The sequence below is a fragment of the Rattus norvegicus genome, chromosome 2 (assembly GCF_021556685.1).
Source record: "Rattus norvegicus strain SHRSP/BbbUtx chromosome 2, alternate assembly SHRSP_T2T, whole genome shotgun sequence".
Taxonomy (NCBI): Eukaryota; Metazoa; Chordata; class Mammalia; order Rodentia; family Muridae; genus Rattus; species Rattus norvegicus.
The window spans coordinates 175,305,158-175,322,376 of record NC_141535.1 but is presented as its reverse complement, the minus strand read 5'-3'; the positions used below and the strand labels follow the sequence as shown (position 1 = coordinate 175,322,376).

The 17,219-nt window shown below is 52.8% G+C and overlaps 1 protein-coding gene across 2 annotated transcripts in view; it reads right to left on the bottom strand.

Annotated features, from left to right (window-relative positions):
- Nucleotides 1-1,277: 1,277 nt before the first annotated feature.
- Nucleotides 1,278-17,219, bottom strand: part of Iqgap3 (IQ motif containing GTPase activating protein 3) — a 42,296-nt gene continuing 26,354 nt past the window's right edge. Inside the window, 16 exon segments of one of the 2 annotated variants that reach the window (NM_001191709.1) lie at nt 1,278-2,287; nt 5,004-5,112; nt 5,503-5,604; nt 5,859-6,025; nt 6,627-6,839; nt 7,541-7,628; nt 8,477-8,603; nt 9,099-9,201; nt 9,318-9,450; nt 9,726-9,958; nt 10,159-10,243; nt 12,448-12,588; nt 13,502-13,726; nt 14,003-14,166; nt 14,504-14,656; nt 15,306-15,514. In NM_001191709.1, the coding sequence (NP_001178638.1) occupies nt 2,174-2,287; nt 5,004-5,112; nt 5,503-5,604; nt 5,859-6,025; nt 6,627-6,839; nt 7,541-7,628; nt 8,477-8,603; nt 9,099-9,201; nt 9,318-9,450; nt 9,726-9,958; nt 10,159-10,243; nt 12,448-12,588; nt 13,502-13,726; nt 14,003-14,166; nt 14,504-14,656; nt 15,306-15,514 (2,366 nt within the window). In that variant the 3' untranslated portion in view covers nt 1,278-2,173. 2 annotated transcript variants of the gene reach the window in all.

The window sequence follows — 17,219 nt, the reverse complement described above, 5'->3', positions numbered from 1 at the left end:
CCACACTACACTGTGGAGTGCAGTAAAGACTGGTCTTGAATATGCTGCCTCTCCGTCCTGTGCAGAGATGACAGGTGTACGCCATCATGCCTGGAATAGAATACTTTTTCTGCCAGCAGGCACTTTGTATTTAAGTTTCTGATACTCCCACCCACAAAGGCTCTGTATGTCAAACTGGGCCTTGGAAGTCAGGCCCAAGTGAATTGCCTTGAGCTTACTGGGGACTGTTAGCAGAAGAGGGAGTGTGGCCGGGAAGGGATGGAGGGAGACAGTGATGGAGTCCTGTGATGCCCTTACAGCTTAGCTGTTGTGACATTTCTCCGCGTGGTATGTGTGGCTGAGCTCGTGACTGGTGCGTATTTGTGGGGGTGGGGGTGTGGTCCTGCAGCAGGACAGTGTCAGAGCCACTTGGTGAGTGTGAGGTTTTTAACATGCCTACAACGGAGCATGCAGAGAGACTCAGATCCTGGTACATTTCACTGTCACCCAGGGCGAGGCAGCACTTGAAGTTTTTGCTGTGACATGTCAAGGGGGAGGAGGCTTTGAGTGAGATTGAATGTGACAACGACACAGATACTGGGTGACAGAATGGAACAGAGCAGAGGCAGGCAGGCTGTGCCAGGAAAATGTGGACACCCAAGAGATGCCACAGAGTGTCAGGCAGGTGTCCACTGTCCCATTCCCCACAGGCAGGCCTTGGTAAATTCCTGAAAGCAGGGAAACTTTCTCTTGGAAAGGGGACATGGGCTGGAGAGATGGCTCAGTGGTTAAGAGCACTGATAGCTCTTCCAGAGGTCCTGAGTTCAAATCCCAGCAACTACATAGTGGCTCACAACAATCTGTAATGGCATCTGATGCCCTCTTCTGGTGTGGCTGAGGACAGCCACAGTATATTTATATACATAAAATAAATAAATCTTTAAAAAAATAAAGGGGGACATAAGCAGCTGAGGCCCGTGTGGTATGTCCAGCCTTAGGCACGGCACACACTGGAGCTGTGTACAATGGGTGGAAGGAGCCTGGACTGGGCTCCTCTCAGCCTGAGCTGTCAGAGTGCCTGATTGACAGACTCAAACCTAAGCATCCCCTCCTCCTCCTCTCTGTCCCGTGGTGGAAAGAGAGAAGAGATGCTACTTCCTCCACGTGTACAAGCCTGGGTAGGCAGACATAGTGGGCCTGTGCCCGTGGCTGGTAGAAGGCTGCAGAGGATGCATCCCCAAGTTCTCAGAAGCTGCACCCTCGCACCTGAGGGCTGCACTATAGGAACAACATGGGGGTTAACATAGGAAATGACATTTTATTAATAGGAAATCTAGAGGGTGGCGAGGCAGGGAGATGGAAGATGTGGGGTGGACAGAGAGTGGCCAAGGCAGATCTATGGGAACCACCTGGAAGTCAGTTGAGGTGACAAGAAGATGGCAAGACTGCTCTTTGTCCTGAAGTGAGCTGAGGTAAGGAGTTCTTCAGCTGGGGCCTCCCTGCTCGGACCCCAAGAGACTTGACTCTAGCTAAAGGGAGACAGTGGAATGTGCAGTAGTTCCAGTGGAGGAATGAGAACTCTCTGAGTTCAGAAAGTGAGAATTAAAATCATGATTAAGACCACACAACAATCAGGTTAGAATAAATACTCTGGTGACCCACATAAGAAACAGCACAAATGGAGAAAGGAGATTCGAGGTGTGCATAGCCATCATGGACATCAGCAAATGCTGCACCCAAGTCAGATACTGGGATGTGATGAGGGGTAAGAGGTTGCTGGGGGGCACAGCATGGGGGGGACTTGGGCTGTAGGGGACAGCAACGCCCATGGCTTATGAAGGGGAGGAGGGACAGACAGTCTGGCCCTGGCTTTGGAAGTCTGTGAAAAGGAAGGGAGATAAGGCTGCTGGGCAGTGCTAGAAGTACTGGCAGACACGGTGGTGACCACGCGAAAGCAATAGTGACACAAAACCATGGTCCTCTCCAGGACTGAGTGCAGGTTGCTGGTTCACAGGGATGTGGTAAAAGCCACCTAGCTGGACCGGGACGCATGGCCCACTTCAGTCAAGTAGGACAATTCCTCTTGGGTGGGAGGGTCAAGCACTGTGACCTGAGCTCTGGTCAGCGGGGACCAGAGCTGGTTAATGGAGAAGCACAGCAGCCAGTCAGTTGAGAGGCTGCCCCGTCACTTCCGTCACTTCCGAAGGAACTTCTTGTTGAGCAGGAAGATGAGGAGATTGACGTTGACTTTGGCTTTGTTAAAGAGTTTCATGACAGCCACACCCTCATACTGCAGCTGCAAGAGGTCCTAGGAGGGGAGAAACAGGGAGGGGGATTTAAGAGCTTCTGGGAGTGGCCAGCCTGTGAAACACTAATGTCACACAGCCTAACAGCTGCCAGGAGCACTGGCCATTGAAGCAGGGCGTTCAAAACCCACTTTGCAAATGAGAAAAACAGGTCCAGTGATTTAAGCAAATGTCAAGCCAAGTGGAGCCAGGACTTGACCAGGTTTCCTACTCCAGGCAAACAGCAGCAAATCTGTACTGACAATCACAGCTCTGAATCAAGCGATGGTGGTACACGCCCGTAAGTCCAGCACTGGGGAGAATGTGGCAGGAAAGTTACAAATTCCGGGCCAGCCTGGGCTATAAAATAAGACCCTTTCTCAAAGACAAAGGAACAAACAACAGCTAGGTCTGGAGAGATGACTCGGCAGTTAAGAGCACTTGCTACCAAGGCCCTGGGTTCGGTCCCCAGCTACAAAAAAAAGAATAAAAGAAAAAAAAGAAAAAAAAAAAAAAAAAAAAGAGCACTTGCTGCTCTTGCAGAAAGCCTGGATTTGGTTCCCAGAGCCCTACATCAGATGTCTTACAACTGCCTTTAAATCCAGGTCCAACAGATCCAATGCCCCCTTTGGCCTCCCTGGACATCTGAATGGAAATGCGCAGGCATATACACAGATCAAAAATAAAATACACCTTAAGAAAAACAGACAGTAAATATGGCTGAACATGGTTGATGCATGACTTTAATTCTAGCACTTGGGGAGGCAGAGACAGCTTTGTGTTCTAGGCTAGCCTGAGCTACAGAGTGAAACTCTGCCTTAAAAAAAAAAAAAAAGGGATGGGGGTTGGGGATTTAGCTCAGTGGTAGAGTGCTTGCCTAGCAAGCACAAGGCCCTGGGTTCGGTCCCCAGCTCCGAAAAAAAGAAAAGAAAAGGAAAGAAAAAAAGCAAAAAGCCCAAACAAATATAAAAGCCCTGATTCACTGGATGTGGTGGCACAAACCTGTAAGCCCAGGAGGCTGAGACAGGAAGGTTGCCTTGAATTTAAGAGCAGCCTGAGCTAGAGGACACACTACCTCAAACAACAAAAGATGGACCGGAAATAGTCCAGGAATGAGAGGCTTTGCTGTTCAGTCATGTGGAGCAGAGTTCAGATCCCAGCCCCCACATCCCACGAATGACTGTAACTCCAGCCCCAAGGGATCTGATGCCTTCTTCTGGACTCCATAAGCACATAGGTTCAGGCACCCATCCACAAATAGATCAAACATACCTTAAGACAGACAGACAGACAGACAGGGGGTCTAGGGGTGTGTCTCAGCAGAGGTGCTAGTGGAGTGAGAACCTGAGTGTGGATTTTCAGCGTCCACAGTGGCGTTCACTATAAGCCAGCACTGGGAGGCAGGGACAGGTAGAGGCCAGAGGCCCACTGGCTAGCCAGCCTACTCAAAACCGTGAGCTGGCAGGCTCAGTGCATCTTAAAGGAAAAAAGGAAAAAAGTAGAGGGAGATTCCAAATGTGAACATCTGGGCTCCACAGGTCCACGAGGGCACACACACACCCCCACACCCCACCACCAGCAACAGAAAATAGGGCTTAGTTATGGTTCAGTTGACTAAGTGCTTATCAGGGACTTGAGTTGGATTCCCAGAACCCGTGTAAAAACAATACTTTAAAAATATGGCTTGTGGGTGTAGCTCAGCTGGAATAGTACTTGTCTAAGATGTGTGAAGCCCAGGTACCATACAGATCAGCTGTGGCAGCACTCCCTGCAGCCCCGCATTTGGACAGAGGCAAGGTAACCATAAATTCAAGGTCACCCTCAGCTAGTGATGGCCATCCTAGGTGACAGGAGACATTGTTTCAAGTCAAAACAAAATCACTGTTTCCCTGAACATTAGTTAAAACTGAGGTCAGTTTCCTTAGCCTTTTAGCTTTAGAGCCTATGAAACAGGGAAATGCCACAGAGAGGCTAAGGGATTAAACAAGGCAGTGCAGGGAACTAAACTAGAGACCAGGGATGTATTTTGTTTCCAGTGTTGGGATTTTACCTTTGGCTTCACATGTGCTAACAAATACTCTACTGCTGAGTTATATCCCTAGTGTTCTCTCCCTCTCCCTCTCTCTCTCTCTCCCTCCCTCCCTCCCTCCCTCCCTCAGATTTATATATTTATCAGACACACCAGAAGAGGGCATCGAATCCCATTATAGATGGTTGTGAGCCACCATGTGGTTGCTGGGAATTGAACTCAGGACCTCTGGAAGAGCAGTCAGTGCTCTTAACCACTGAGCCTTCTCTCCAGCCCCGCCCCCACCTCTTTTTTTAATTTTAATCTTTACTTGCGTCCTTCTTTTGAGACAGGATCTCATTATGTAATCCTGGCTGGACTGGAACACACTTGACTCTGCCTCCCAGTACAGAACCAAAGATGCGTGCCACCATATCCAGCTTTATCTGTGCGTGTATATAGACATGTGGTCATGCACACCACAGTACATGTGGAGAGGGCCAGGGACAACCTACAGGAGTCAGTTCTCCCCCCAACCCCCACTGTGTGGGTGGCCTTAGGGGTCAAAACCCAAGTCATTGGCTTTTTCAGTAAGCGGGGTCATGAGCCGAGCCATTGCCAGCCCTGGGCCTTGGAGTTTTGATCCTCCTACCTCAGCCTCCTTGGTGTCTGGGTTACAGACCTGCGCTCTCGCTCGGCCTTGGCTCTAGCAGGTGCTGAAATGATCTTACCTGGTAGTGGAGCTGAAACTTCTCCATGTCTACACCCAGGAACTTGGCATTGACGGCGAACCTTCCTGCCTCATCTCCAGGAGTGATGTCAAAGATGACGTTTCTGAAGCTGTGAGGGAAAGAGTCAACACAGGGTTCCTCTTTCCAGAGCCCCACCCCCATTCCTCGGCTGCCCACTGGGACAGCACCCGGCCACTGAGAGCCAGGCTTCTCCTGCGCATCACTGCCAGGGCCTGCTCTCCTCCGCTAGTTGGACTTCTGCCTGTTTAATCTTTTTTGACTTGCTTGGCCCTACCAAGCTGTTCTCACCTCCAAGTCGCTTTCCCAGCACCCTTACCAGAGCAGGAATGCATCCCACGGCCTCCTCCGCTCTGCTTGAAGATGCCCCACCTCCCCTTTAGCAAGTTCCTCCCTCCTTCCAAACTGTCGCCTTGCACTTAGAGCTTCATTCCAGCCATGACCCTCCCTGGAGACAGGAAAAGTCCCCAATGGCACATACTGAGAGACAGGGAGATCTTCAATTTCCACCAAGACACCCTTTTCCAGGAGCTGGGCGGCTGTGTAGTGAAGAGACGGCTGCTTCTTCCCCTTCCCAGAACTCCTGTTCGAAAGAAAGCCCCAGAGACAAACTTTCCACACTGGCTGTGGGCTCTGGGTGTCTGGCAGGAAGACACCAGGCCCCAAGAAACCTCCCTGCTGTGGGAGGTGATCTGGAGCCACAGACACCAGAGTTAGGAGCAGGCCGTACCACACCAGGGTGAATTCCTAGCCAGAGTTGGGAGATGGCAGGGCAAGGGCAGAAGAGGAGTGGTGGGGAGGGAACCCAGAGGTTAGGGTTGGGCTTACAGCGCGTACCTGGGGTTGGGGGCCAGGTGGTCAAGGCAGGCCTGGGTGTACTGGTTGTAGTAGTCGCCCTGTTCCTCATAGAAGATGGTTTTTGCATCTAGGCCCTGTAGCGTGGCCCGGAGCCTCAGCATCTCTGCCTTCCGCCGCTGTCGGTGCCTGCGCTGGTTGCAGATGTCCTGCAGGTGGGGGTGAGGAAGCAGGTCAGCACCCTTCATAAATCCTGGGACACCCCCACAAGGCTTACTGTGGGGATGCTTAAGAGAAATAGAAGAGGCCCTTGGGCAGGAGTGGCTTAGGATAGAATGTCTGCCTAGCCTATGGGTTCCATTCCCAGGCCCTGGACATGGCCGCCTGGAAAGCCGGTTTACCTAGGAGAAAATCCAAGGATACTATACACACCTAACAGCCCAGGCACGAACCCAGAGCCTCTCTCCAGGTTACCATGTCCCAGTGGAAGAGAGCTGGCTGGAGAGATGGCTCAGTGGTTAAGAGCACGGACTGCTCTTCCAGAGGTCTGAGTTTAATTCCCAGCAGTCAGATGGTGGCTCACAACCATCTGTAATATCTGGTGCCCTCTTCTGGCCTGTAGGCATACATGTAGTACAGAACACTGCATTCATAAGAAACAAAATCTTAAACAAACAAACAAAAAACCCTGGGCCCTCCTCAAGGGAGGAGTGGGTGACTTGGGATCACCCACTGGAGAGAAGTCTGCCTTTGGAAGGCCAGCACAGTGGCTTTGCAGCCGCCACATGCAGTCCTGGCTTGGGTTATCACCTTGGCCAGCTCGTCCACAAGTCCCTGGTAGCAGTCGTTGGCCCTGACCAGCCCCAGGCCCTGTAGCCGACGCAGGTTCCGCAGGACGCGTTGCTGCTTCTCTGCCAGTGGCAGGAGGGAGTGTGCCATCAGTGAGTGTCGTCGTTGAAGCGGCTCTGGTTTCTGGGTGTCACAGGCTTGGCGCCAACACATCAACCGATGATGGGCCTCTTCCTGGGAGGGCAGCAGAAATGCTGAGGGGGTCCTAGGCTCTACCATTCTACTTCAAAACAGGACCAACTCCAGAGCTTAGGAGTCCTATGCACATTCCTACCTTCCCTGCCTAGGTTCTGGGGGTGGGGGTGGGGGGACAATGGAAAACACACAGGCAGTGACATAGAAGAACCTTATGGATAACAGGTGACCCAAGGATCTGTATAGATCAAGGAGACATGGCCACCCCAGCTGCCAAAAGACAGATTCCTAACCCAGCATGGCACTCTGTGGGCAGGAAGTGTAGGTGGAGCCTGCCCGGCTGTTGTGGGACATGCCTCTGCCTGCCATTCCCAGCTTTACTCAGGGGACTAACTCCTAGCTTTGCCCTTACTCCAACCCCAACAGCGAGTCCACCTGGCATCCTTTCTTGCCTCCAAACCCCCCAACATTCTCCATGTCCAGTCAATTCCCTTATGTGGTCCTCAGAGCAGACTACTACTTAGCACTATCCTAACCAGCACTGTGTAGGGAGCAGGGGGAGGGGGGAGGGGAGAGCGAGCGAGCTGCTTAGGCTGCTTCTTCAGCTTGTGCCCCCCCACCGCCCCAGTATCAAGGTCAGACAGACACTTGGTCTTCTATGCACCCAGTGGCCTCTGTGGCAGACTAAGGGTGAGGTGGAGTCAAAGACTTAGCTGTTATGGATGGTCCTGGCTACTCACATGCTCCCTGGGAGCTGAGGAGGTCAGGATCTCCTCCAGGGAGTCCCCAGGGTGGAACTGGATGAGGTCGGCCAGCATCTGTTTGGTGCTGCAGGAAAGGGCAGTTTGAGGACCAGGAAAGGTCTAGACAGGGTAGGCCAAAGAGCTAAGGATAAGTGGATCCTGCCCCAGGTTTGGACTGTTAGGAATGCCTAGGATGAAAAGAGAGGGACCAGGGGAGGTGCTGTCCCCTAGAACACTCTCCCCCAAACTGGCCTCCTCTGATCCTTCAGCCCAAGGATTCACTTCCTCCTGGTAGCCACCCCCACGTCTGACCCCACCCTCTGGGAAGCTCTCTGCTGTGTCACCAACTCTTGTTGACAGTGTGTGAATGAGTGAAGAGCGGGCTCAGGGCGATGGTACCGCTAACTGGTGCAGATGGCCAGCCCAGCCCTCTGTGGACCATCCTGACTGAGAAGTGTGAAGTGAGTTCCTGGCCTGGCTTGGTAAGGTGGCTGTCCGAGAAGTCTGTGCGAGCCTGACACAGTCTAACTTCCACACCCCAAACTCACGTAAAGATGGAAGCCATTCAAAGGAACTAAGTGCACAGAACTGTCCTGACCTCCATACGTGTGCCATGACATGTGCTCCTCCTAGTCACGCATGTACACACATGGGAGGTCCTGGCTCCCAAAGTAAGTAAGGCAAAGCACGGTCTGCACGCAGAGCAGGCTCCTGAGCATCCCCGTGCTTTCAGCCATGACTCCGAGGAAAAGGCAGAGAGGTTGCCAAAGCCTAGCGGATGCTATTCTGGACAAGGCGAGTGTGAGCTGGGCTAGGGAGAACTTTTTGAAGAACGGGGTATTGGGGAGGGGTGGCGACAAGGAGTATGATGTCCTCTCTGAGTGGGACCACTGAATAGGTAGTAGGGTTGCCTGGGAGAACCACCACACCCACCTCAGAAGCAGACTTTGGGTGCTGTTGTGGTCAGCATCTGTCTCCAGCCCTTCGAACTTGTTGGTGAGTGTCAGGGACACTTCGAGCCTGCTCAGATCCTCATGCCCATCGGTGGCTACATGGTCCCCTGTGATGGGTTGAGGGATGAGTGGGGACAGGCACACAAAGATGGGTTCACAGTAGAGGTGCCCTTCTGTATACCTCTGAGGAAGCCCTTCCACACTGTCCCATGGGACCAGGCCATGCCCTCAGCCTTGACGGCCATGGGCTTAAGTTACCATCACTGGGCCTCTGTATGATCTCGATCTGGGTGTCAGCTGGGCCTTGCAGTTTAGAGGTGTTGGGAGCATCCCACTGACACTGCCTTCCACTGCATGCCAAACCCCTCTCATTCCAGAGCTCCAGAGCTAGACACCTAGACCAGACCTAGTGGACTTGTCCCCTCATGCCTCTTCTGTATGACTGTGTTGCCACAGTTTGGCCTCGTCTAGCATCAACATCTGTGCACTGGCCACGGGGCTGGGAGTCTGTGTATGTCAGTCATAGGGAACACTAGCAGGGTATGAGGAGCTGCCAGCGCACAACCATCCCTGAAGGCTCCAGAAGCCGTGAGGGCACATACCGATGAGGTCAGTGATGGTGGGTGGCTCCCCAAGGTCCTCCAGGAGCTGGTGCAGTGGGTCCTGGTGACCTGGGGCCAGCTGGTCTTGGTGTTCCAGCAAGAGCTGTGTATGGTAGAAGGAAAGAGGGTGCAGGGCTGAGCCAGACAAGGGTAGGGTGGGGGCAGTGGTCAGGGTTCTGTGTGGACTTCCAGCCTAGTCCTCCAGCGCTGACCCCTTACCCTGTGTGTGCCGATCAACTCCCCTACGGTGATGTACACCATGGGTTTGGCCACAGCCACCATGTCTGAGTATTCATCTATGGCGAAGCGCTCCTCGGGCTCTGGTACCCGGCATGCTCTGCAGATGAACTTCCTGTCCAGAGAGAGGGCACCAATACACTCACCACTTCGATGGTCGCCATCCACGGCAGGTCCGTTCTGAGGCTAGCCTTGGCCCCTGCCCTGCTTTGTCTGCTCTCAGTATGCCACCCAAGCCAGCCCACTGATGCTCCTCTCTGTCCCCTGGGAGGCTTCCTGCTGCCCCCTGAGACCTCCCATAAACCCTGTGCCTCTGGCCTTCCCTTCTTCAAGTGAACCATGGGACGTGGAGAGAGGTCCAGGGAGGAATAGGGTGACAAGACCCAAGACCTGAACTTGTGATGCAAGTCCTCCAGGTAGCCATTCAGGATTCGAAGGTGCCGGCTCTCCCCGGAGAAGACCTTGCCAGCAGCCGCATGCTGTAGGAGCTGAGCCACAGCTCCTAGCGCATGGCGCTGTGGGGCGGCCAGGCTGCTGCCTGCTGCCATGGCCACAATGTCAAAGGCGTCAGGAGCTACCACAGCAGGGTTCAGGAAGCGGTAGTACAGGAGGTTTCCAACCACCTGAGTGCAGAGGAGAAATTCCAGAAAGGTCTGACAGCCGAAGGCCCACATTCCCCACTGGTTTGCCAGGCTCAGTTTACAGGATGGGACCATTTCTCTCCTTGGATACTTATAATATCGTTTGTCATCCTGTCTGGGGATCACTGGCAAAAGCAGACAAAGGAGGCTCCTGGAGATGGCAGAAGACACACAACACTTGCCTTATAGATGTCCCTCTCCGTGGCATTGGGGAACTTTGTCTCTAGGGTTGTTTTCAGGACTTTGGCCATATACCGCATCCCATACCTTAGGAACAGAATAGGGATGTTAGGGCTCTTCTCATCCCGTCCCAGACTCAAGGTATGAGAAACCAGCAGCCTTTCCCCTCTAATCCCAGCTACTCTAGAGCTGAGCCCACATACATTCCACCTCTACTGCTCCCAATGGCAGTCCTCCACCTTCTGGTGCTCCTTGCCACAGCCCTCTACCCCTGGGCCTTTGCCCTTACTCCTGTCCTTGTGTTAATACCAGGCACAGGGCCCTTTTGGCCCCCTACAGTGCTCCCTGCCTCCAACTCTTTGTTTTGAGACAGGGTCTTGCTATGGAGTACAGACAGTCCTCAAATTCATGATCAAAACCTCTACCTTACAAGGACTGCTGCTATAGCTGTGTGCCGACACATGCAGCCCGAGAACCCTTTACCCCGACCCTCTCTCATTTCCCCCAGACCACCTCTGCTTACTATATACCTCACCGTCCATAGAGGCATGTTATGCTGTCTCCTGGGTAGCCGATGGCTCAGGAAGCTCCAAGGCAGCCAACTTTGCCAGCTCCCAGAGGTCCTGAATAGCATGCCTGGGCTGGGACCTACCTGCCTGTCTGCCTGCCTGCTCTCAGCCACTTCTTTCCCAGCTGCCCCTCTGTCCCCTGATGGGAAGACTGGAGTGGGTCCTCGATCACACAGGGGTTTTGTCAGCCTGAACTTCTTTGTCAAGTCCTGTGATGGGTTCACCACCACAAAACTAATCAGACTGTGTTAAACGCTATCTCTATATCCAGCGACCAGATGGAGATTTATAACTCACTGTGTATTTCTCTCCTTAGACTTTGGTTTTTTCTTACTTCCAATTGCAAAACCTCAGTTCAGCTCTTCAGTTTGGGGCTGCTTCCCCTTTGGCGCTCAACTTTGCCCTCAGAACTAAGAACCAAATCCAGTGGCTGAATGATTTAGAGGTTAACAGCTCAGTTTCTCTTCTTCTTTTTTTTTTTTCCCCAAACGGGTTTCTCTGTGTAGTCCTGGCTGTCCTGGAACCCACGCTGTCGTAGACCAGGCTGGCCTCAAACTCATAGAAAGCCTTCTGCCTCTGCCTCCTGAGCGCTGGGATTAAAAGCATCCACCACCACACCCAGCTTCAAATAGTTTTCAACCAAACATTGAATGATTTGTGCTTGTTTTGAGACAGGGTCTCATATAGCCTAGGCTGGACTCAAACTCGGTAGTGTAAGGCTTGTTTATAGCTCTGACCACCCTGCATCTACCTCCAGGTTACTGGCTGATATTTAAGAAGAGAACTGGGGGCTGGAGAGATGGATCAGCAGCTAAGAGCACTGACTGTTCTTTCAGAGAAAGAATGCCATCACCCACATGACGGCTCACAGTCACCGCTAACTCTACTGTCAGGGATCCGTCACCTGTTTCTGGCCTCTGAAGGTACCAGGTACACACATGGTGCACAGACATGCATGCAGGCAAAACACCATACACACTAAAACAAACAAACAAAAAAAAACCCAATTGGGTTGGGGATTTAGCTCAGTGGTAGAGCACTTGCCTAGCAAGCGCAAGGTCCTGGGTTCAGTCCCCAGCTCCGAAAAAAAAAAAAAAAAAAAAAAAAGAAAAAAAAAAAAACCCAAAAAACAAACAAACAAAAATCTTTTTTTTTTTCAGCAGGTGCGTTTCTGTGAGTTTGAGGCCAGCCTGGTCTATATAGCAAGTTCTAGGACAGCCAGGGTTATGTAGAAAGACCCTGTCTTAAGAAAAGGAAAAAGAGGGGCTGGGGATTTAGCTCAGTGGTAGAGCGCTTACCTAGGAAGCGCAAGGCTCTGGGTTCGGTCCCCAGCTCCGGAAAAAAAAGAACCAAAAAAAAAAAAAAAAAAAAGGAAAAAGAAAGTGTGGGAGGGAGGACTGTAACTGTAACTGTGAGGTATGTTTCCAGTTTGAAATATTAACCTTTTTGACTTTGTGGACCAGAGAATCCTATCTTTTCTCCAATTGTTCTCAGATAAAAGTGTATCTCTGCTATTTTGGAGTCCCCTTTGACCAGTGACATTGTTCCAGCCACACGGACCCACCTGCAGCATCTCAGCTCAGTTCGCTGGCAAGGGCTGAACACACCTGAACCCTGCTAGGCCCCCCTGGCTCCCTCTTTTCCCACCCGCTTCCCTCAGAATGTCACGTGTTCTGCTCTCCTGCCAAACCAGTCTATCCCCAGGGAGGTGGTGATACATACGGAATGTGGTCCACCGATGAACTGATGGCAACGAAGAACTTTTCAGTCATGGCGAGGAGATTGCGCAGGGAGATGTCTAATCGTCTCTGCACTTCAGAGTGGCTCAGAGCCTGCTCAGGGGTGACGTCATAGGGGAGATGGCTGTGGGCAGAGAGAGACACACCATAGAGCTGGTGTCCCCTTCTGTTGCCTCCCTTCCCGGGCTTTCCCCATCAACTCCTCTATATAGTCTTCTACAGACAGGTTCAAGACAGACCAGACCAAGAGGAAGGGCCAGAGAAAAAGGCAGCACTCAGCAAGAACTGCAGCAGTGAGGATACACAGCAGGGAGGGAGGAGGGAGGAGGGAGGAAGGAGGAGGGAGGAGGGAGGAGGGAGGACTGAAGCAGTGAGGATTCACAGCAGGGAGGGAGGAGGAAGGAGGGAAGGGGGTGGAGGGAGGACTGAAGCAGTGAGGATGCACAGTGGGAAGGGAGGAGGGAGGAGGGAAGAGGGAGGACTGAAGCAGTGAGGATTCACAGTGCGGAGGGAGGAGGGAGGAGGGAGGAGGGAGGAGGGAAGAGGGAGGACTGAAGCAGTGAGGATTCACAGTGCGGAGGGAGGAGGGAGGAGAGATGAGGGGAGAGGGAGGACTAAAGCAGTGAGGATTCACAGCAGGGAGGGAGGAGGGAGGACCGCATCAGTGAGGATTCACAGTGGGGAGGGAGGAGGGAGGGCTGCAGCAGTGAGGATGCACAGTGGGGAGGAAGGAAGGAGGGAGGACTGCAGCAGTGAGGATGCACAATGAGGAGGGGGGAGGGAGGACTGAGCAGTGAGGATACACAGCGAGGAGGGAGGACTCAGGTGTCACAGAGCAGCTGGAAAAGAGCAGGGAGAAATGCCGGCCAGACTCAAAGGCAGATACCACATGCTCCTATCAAAATCATCTCTGGCAGCTGTGGTAACAGAAAAAGTCAAGGCCCAAATCTCCTGTAGGCTGGGCATCATCTCTGCTTTTGTATGTCACCCAGGCTCCCCTACAGATCGGAGCATGCCTTCCTGTCCTGCCAGCTCACCTGCGCTGTCCAGTCTGGGCCTCCACCTGGTTGATCCAGCTCTTATAGATGTGGACAGGATCTGTGTGGATGCTGACTGACCTGTCTTCGAGCACATCCTGGATGACCTTGCCAAGGATCTCCTGCAGAGCGCTCTGTCCCCGCCCATTGCGGTAGAACCTCACCACCAGTCTCACTACTGTTGGGTTGCCTGTCACCACATCCTGGGGCTGTTCCACCTTTGACCTGTGGTGCAATAAGTCACTGGCCCCATGCTGGAGGACCTAGCTGCCTGTTCACACCAACTCTAGTGCCCACCCTAAGAAAGGCCCCTCTGTCTGGGTGTCATCCTACCCGCTAACAGGTCAGCCTGCAGCCCCCACTGTGCTGCTGCAGAGTCTTACCTGCTTCCTACAAGCTGAAGAGGAATGGCCTCCCCACGCCATTCTAGGCTATACAACCATAGCCGCAGTCTCTGCCCCGCCCTCCCTGTCCCCCACACCTGCGGTCAGGAGCGCATACTTGATTTCCTCCTGCAGTGCCGTTCTGAACAGCTGGAGCAGAAGGTAGGCCTCCCGGCGGTTGGAGGCATAGTTGTACAGACTGAAAATCACGCCTTCCATGAACTTGGTGGTTTTGTTCTGGGGCATTTGAAAGATCAGTTTGGCCAAATAGATGGGCTGAGTCTGTGAACGATCGGGGAGACAGGGGGCAGGGAATGTTCTTGGAGCACTAGCAATCAGAGGAGTTACAGAGAAAGTATCACCTTCTGGGGGAGGGGGGGCTGGAAATAGTCCACACAAATGGGGAGGGGTAGGCTCTCCTGGGAAACTGGGTATTGGAATAGGGCATGAAGAAAGGTAAAGAGAAGGCCTCACCTCAGGAGGTGATGGGGCCTTCCTGGGTTTTTTAATTGCTTCGGGGTTTTTTTAGTGTTGTGTGTGCCAAGCAAGCACTCACCACTGTGCTACCCTGCCCCCCACCCCCACCCTAGGCTCCTCCTGAGAAGAGCTCTTTGCTCACCTGCAGCAGGTAGAAGAGGTGCTGGTAGGCTTCTAGCTTCTGCCGTTTCTCTCTGCTCAGTGACTTTAATCCCTTCTGTTTGTCCAGGATCATCATGTCTGACAGTTGCTCCTTATTCTTCTTGGTCAGCTTCTTGCAGTGGGAGACTACCTCCTGGATATGGGTGTAGTAGGGGCAAACTAACGAGGCCGGACTCGTACCAAAGCACAAAACAGATGGTCCAGACTCGGTGTCTGAAAGAGCCAGGGCTCATGAGAGGAGAGAAAGCTCTTGTTACTGCCCACAGCTCCGCTTGGCTCCTCTGCTTTCACATGTGGGTCTTCAGCGCTCTGGGTTACCAGGCAGAGGCCCTGTGCCTACTCATGGCTTTTTCTCTTATTTCTTATCAATCATTATACAGCCTCGTGGGGGAAGACATGACGGCATCATCAGCCTGCTACTCCACATCTGAATGTCATTTACAGTAGCTTTCGTATCTGTCTCTGCATTCTGCCAGGGAAGATATCAACCCCTTATTCCAGAACGAGCTAAGGGGGAAACAGACTTCGCGGTTAACTGATCGCCCACGGCCTGGGCACTGGGACTCGGCAGAGCGAGACATTCGCATTCTACCTGCAGGGTTCGTTCTCCTGCACCTACACACATCCAATGGCTGACCAAGGGCAGAGGGCCGTAGGCACAGGGACCTGAGCCAGGCGGTAACCTATACACATCTGAAAAGGATGGAATTACTAGTTGAAGGAGCAGGGCTCCCTCTCAGGAGCAGCAGGCCTGGGGAAGGGTGGCTCAGGGGGCATCTCACCTGCAGGGTGATCCGGTTCTTGACCAGCAGGCCAATCTTGATGTCCATGAGGTTGAGGTCCTGCTCCAGCTGCTGATTAGAGCGGATCTTCCTGACCACTTCTTCCTGCAGCCTCAGCAGCTCCGCCTCAGCCGAGAAGTCCTCCTGACTCTGGTTCAAGAGGTGAGCGAATTTCCGGACCACAGAGAGGGGAGGGTGGCGTGCGTGCACTAGCAGGAGGGGAGAATTGATCAGGCGGGTACATCAAGCCTCTGCCAGCGGCTGCCCCCTGACAATCCCCTGTGCCCCAGGCCTGTTCTAACTGCCAGGTCTACCCATGAGCTTTTGTAGCACAGCTGTTCTCTGCCCTTCACATACCAACCCATGTTGGTCTCTCCAGTGACTTTCCCACCAAAACCAGGGCCACAAGCCTTCTCAATGCCCCACAAAGGCATCCTGGTTCTATCCCGCCTGTCCCCATTCCTGCTGGGCTAGCCTGTCTCTCATGCCCTCCCCCACCCCACTGTCGGCCACCACACAGCCCTGCTAGCTGCATGTTGCACTTGTGTGGTGTGTCCATGTGGCAAGTGGCCAACTTTATCATGAAGAGAAAAAAAAGCAAAAACAAAAACAACAACAATAACATCTCATGTACATGTGTGCTTTTGCCTGCATGTGTGTCTGTGCACTATTTAAACAAAGGCCAGAAGGCATCAGAGCCCTTGGGACTGGAGTTACAGGCAGTTGTGGGCTATTATGTGTGGGATGTGTGGGTGCTCAGAATTCAACCTTGGTCCTCTTGAAAAGCAGCCAGTGCTCTTAATCACTGAGCCATCTCTCCAGCCCCAAATCTAAGTGGTTTAAAAAAAAAACAAACAAAAACCCAAAATAACCCTCAATGGGTCCAACACTGCAGCATCTTTCTTACAGATGAGCTTCCAAAGGCAGAGAGGGGTAGGTGATGTGCCCCAGGTGACCCCCAGCTAGTAATGAAAGAGGCAGTCGTGTTTGGAGGCCGTGGGATTCTAGACTCTGTGGCCGGAGGGAATCTAGTAAGGGAATCTAGGCAAATAAGCCACTGTTAGATACTGCACTTCTGTTGCTTTGAGGGGCAAGCAGGAGGGATTTTGGGGAAACAAAAGTGAGCCTCACTCCTACAAGGGAGCAAAGAAACGTGGCCAGAGGCTGTGCGGTTCTACCTACTGTCCGCGGGGGAGGTGACAAAGGACAGCGGCAGAAGTCAGAACCTGGGGATGCATGGAGCATGGCACACCACGCTGTCTTTGCTTTCTGTAAATCTGACACAAGTTAGAATCATCTGAGAAGGAACCTTAGCTGAGGAAATGCCTCCACCAGACTGGCCTGTAGGAAAGCTGTTGGGCATTTCTTGATTAGTGACTGATGTAGAGGGGCCAGGTCTACTGTGGCCGGGGCCATCCTTGGGCAGGTAGTCAGTCTTGGGGTACATTAAGAGAGCAGGCTGAACAAGCCAAGAGGAGTAAGCTAGTAAGCAGCACCCCTCCATGGGTGTCCCTCCCACATATTCCTGCCTCAGTTCTCTCAATGACAGACTGTGGCCTGGAGGTGCGAGGATGAAATTAACCCTCCCCCCACTCCACGTTGCTTTTGGTCCTGGTGTTTATCACAGCTGTATGAACCTAACGGGACAAGGTGTGAGGAGGTACAGGAGGACGGGAGGAAGGGGCGGGAGGGGTGCTGTGACTAGTGGACTGGACCTCAGGCAACAGGAGCCCCAGCATGCTAACAGAAGAACGGCAAGCGGCAGGACTGCTCAGCTGCAGTGGAGATGCTAAGGCCCCATGGAGAAGTCAGGATGATCTGGTCCAGTCAGCCTGAGAATCAGGACCCCAACCTCATGGACGCCAGGGATCAGCCAACGGGAGTGGGCTTAGGCTCAGGATTAGTGGAATAAAA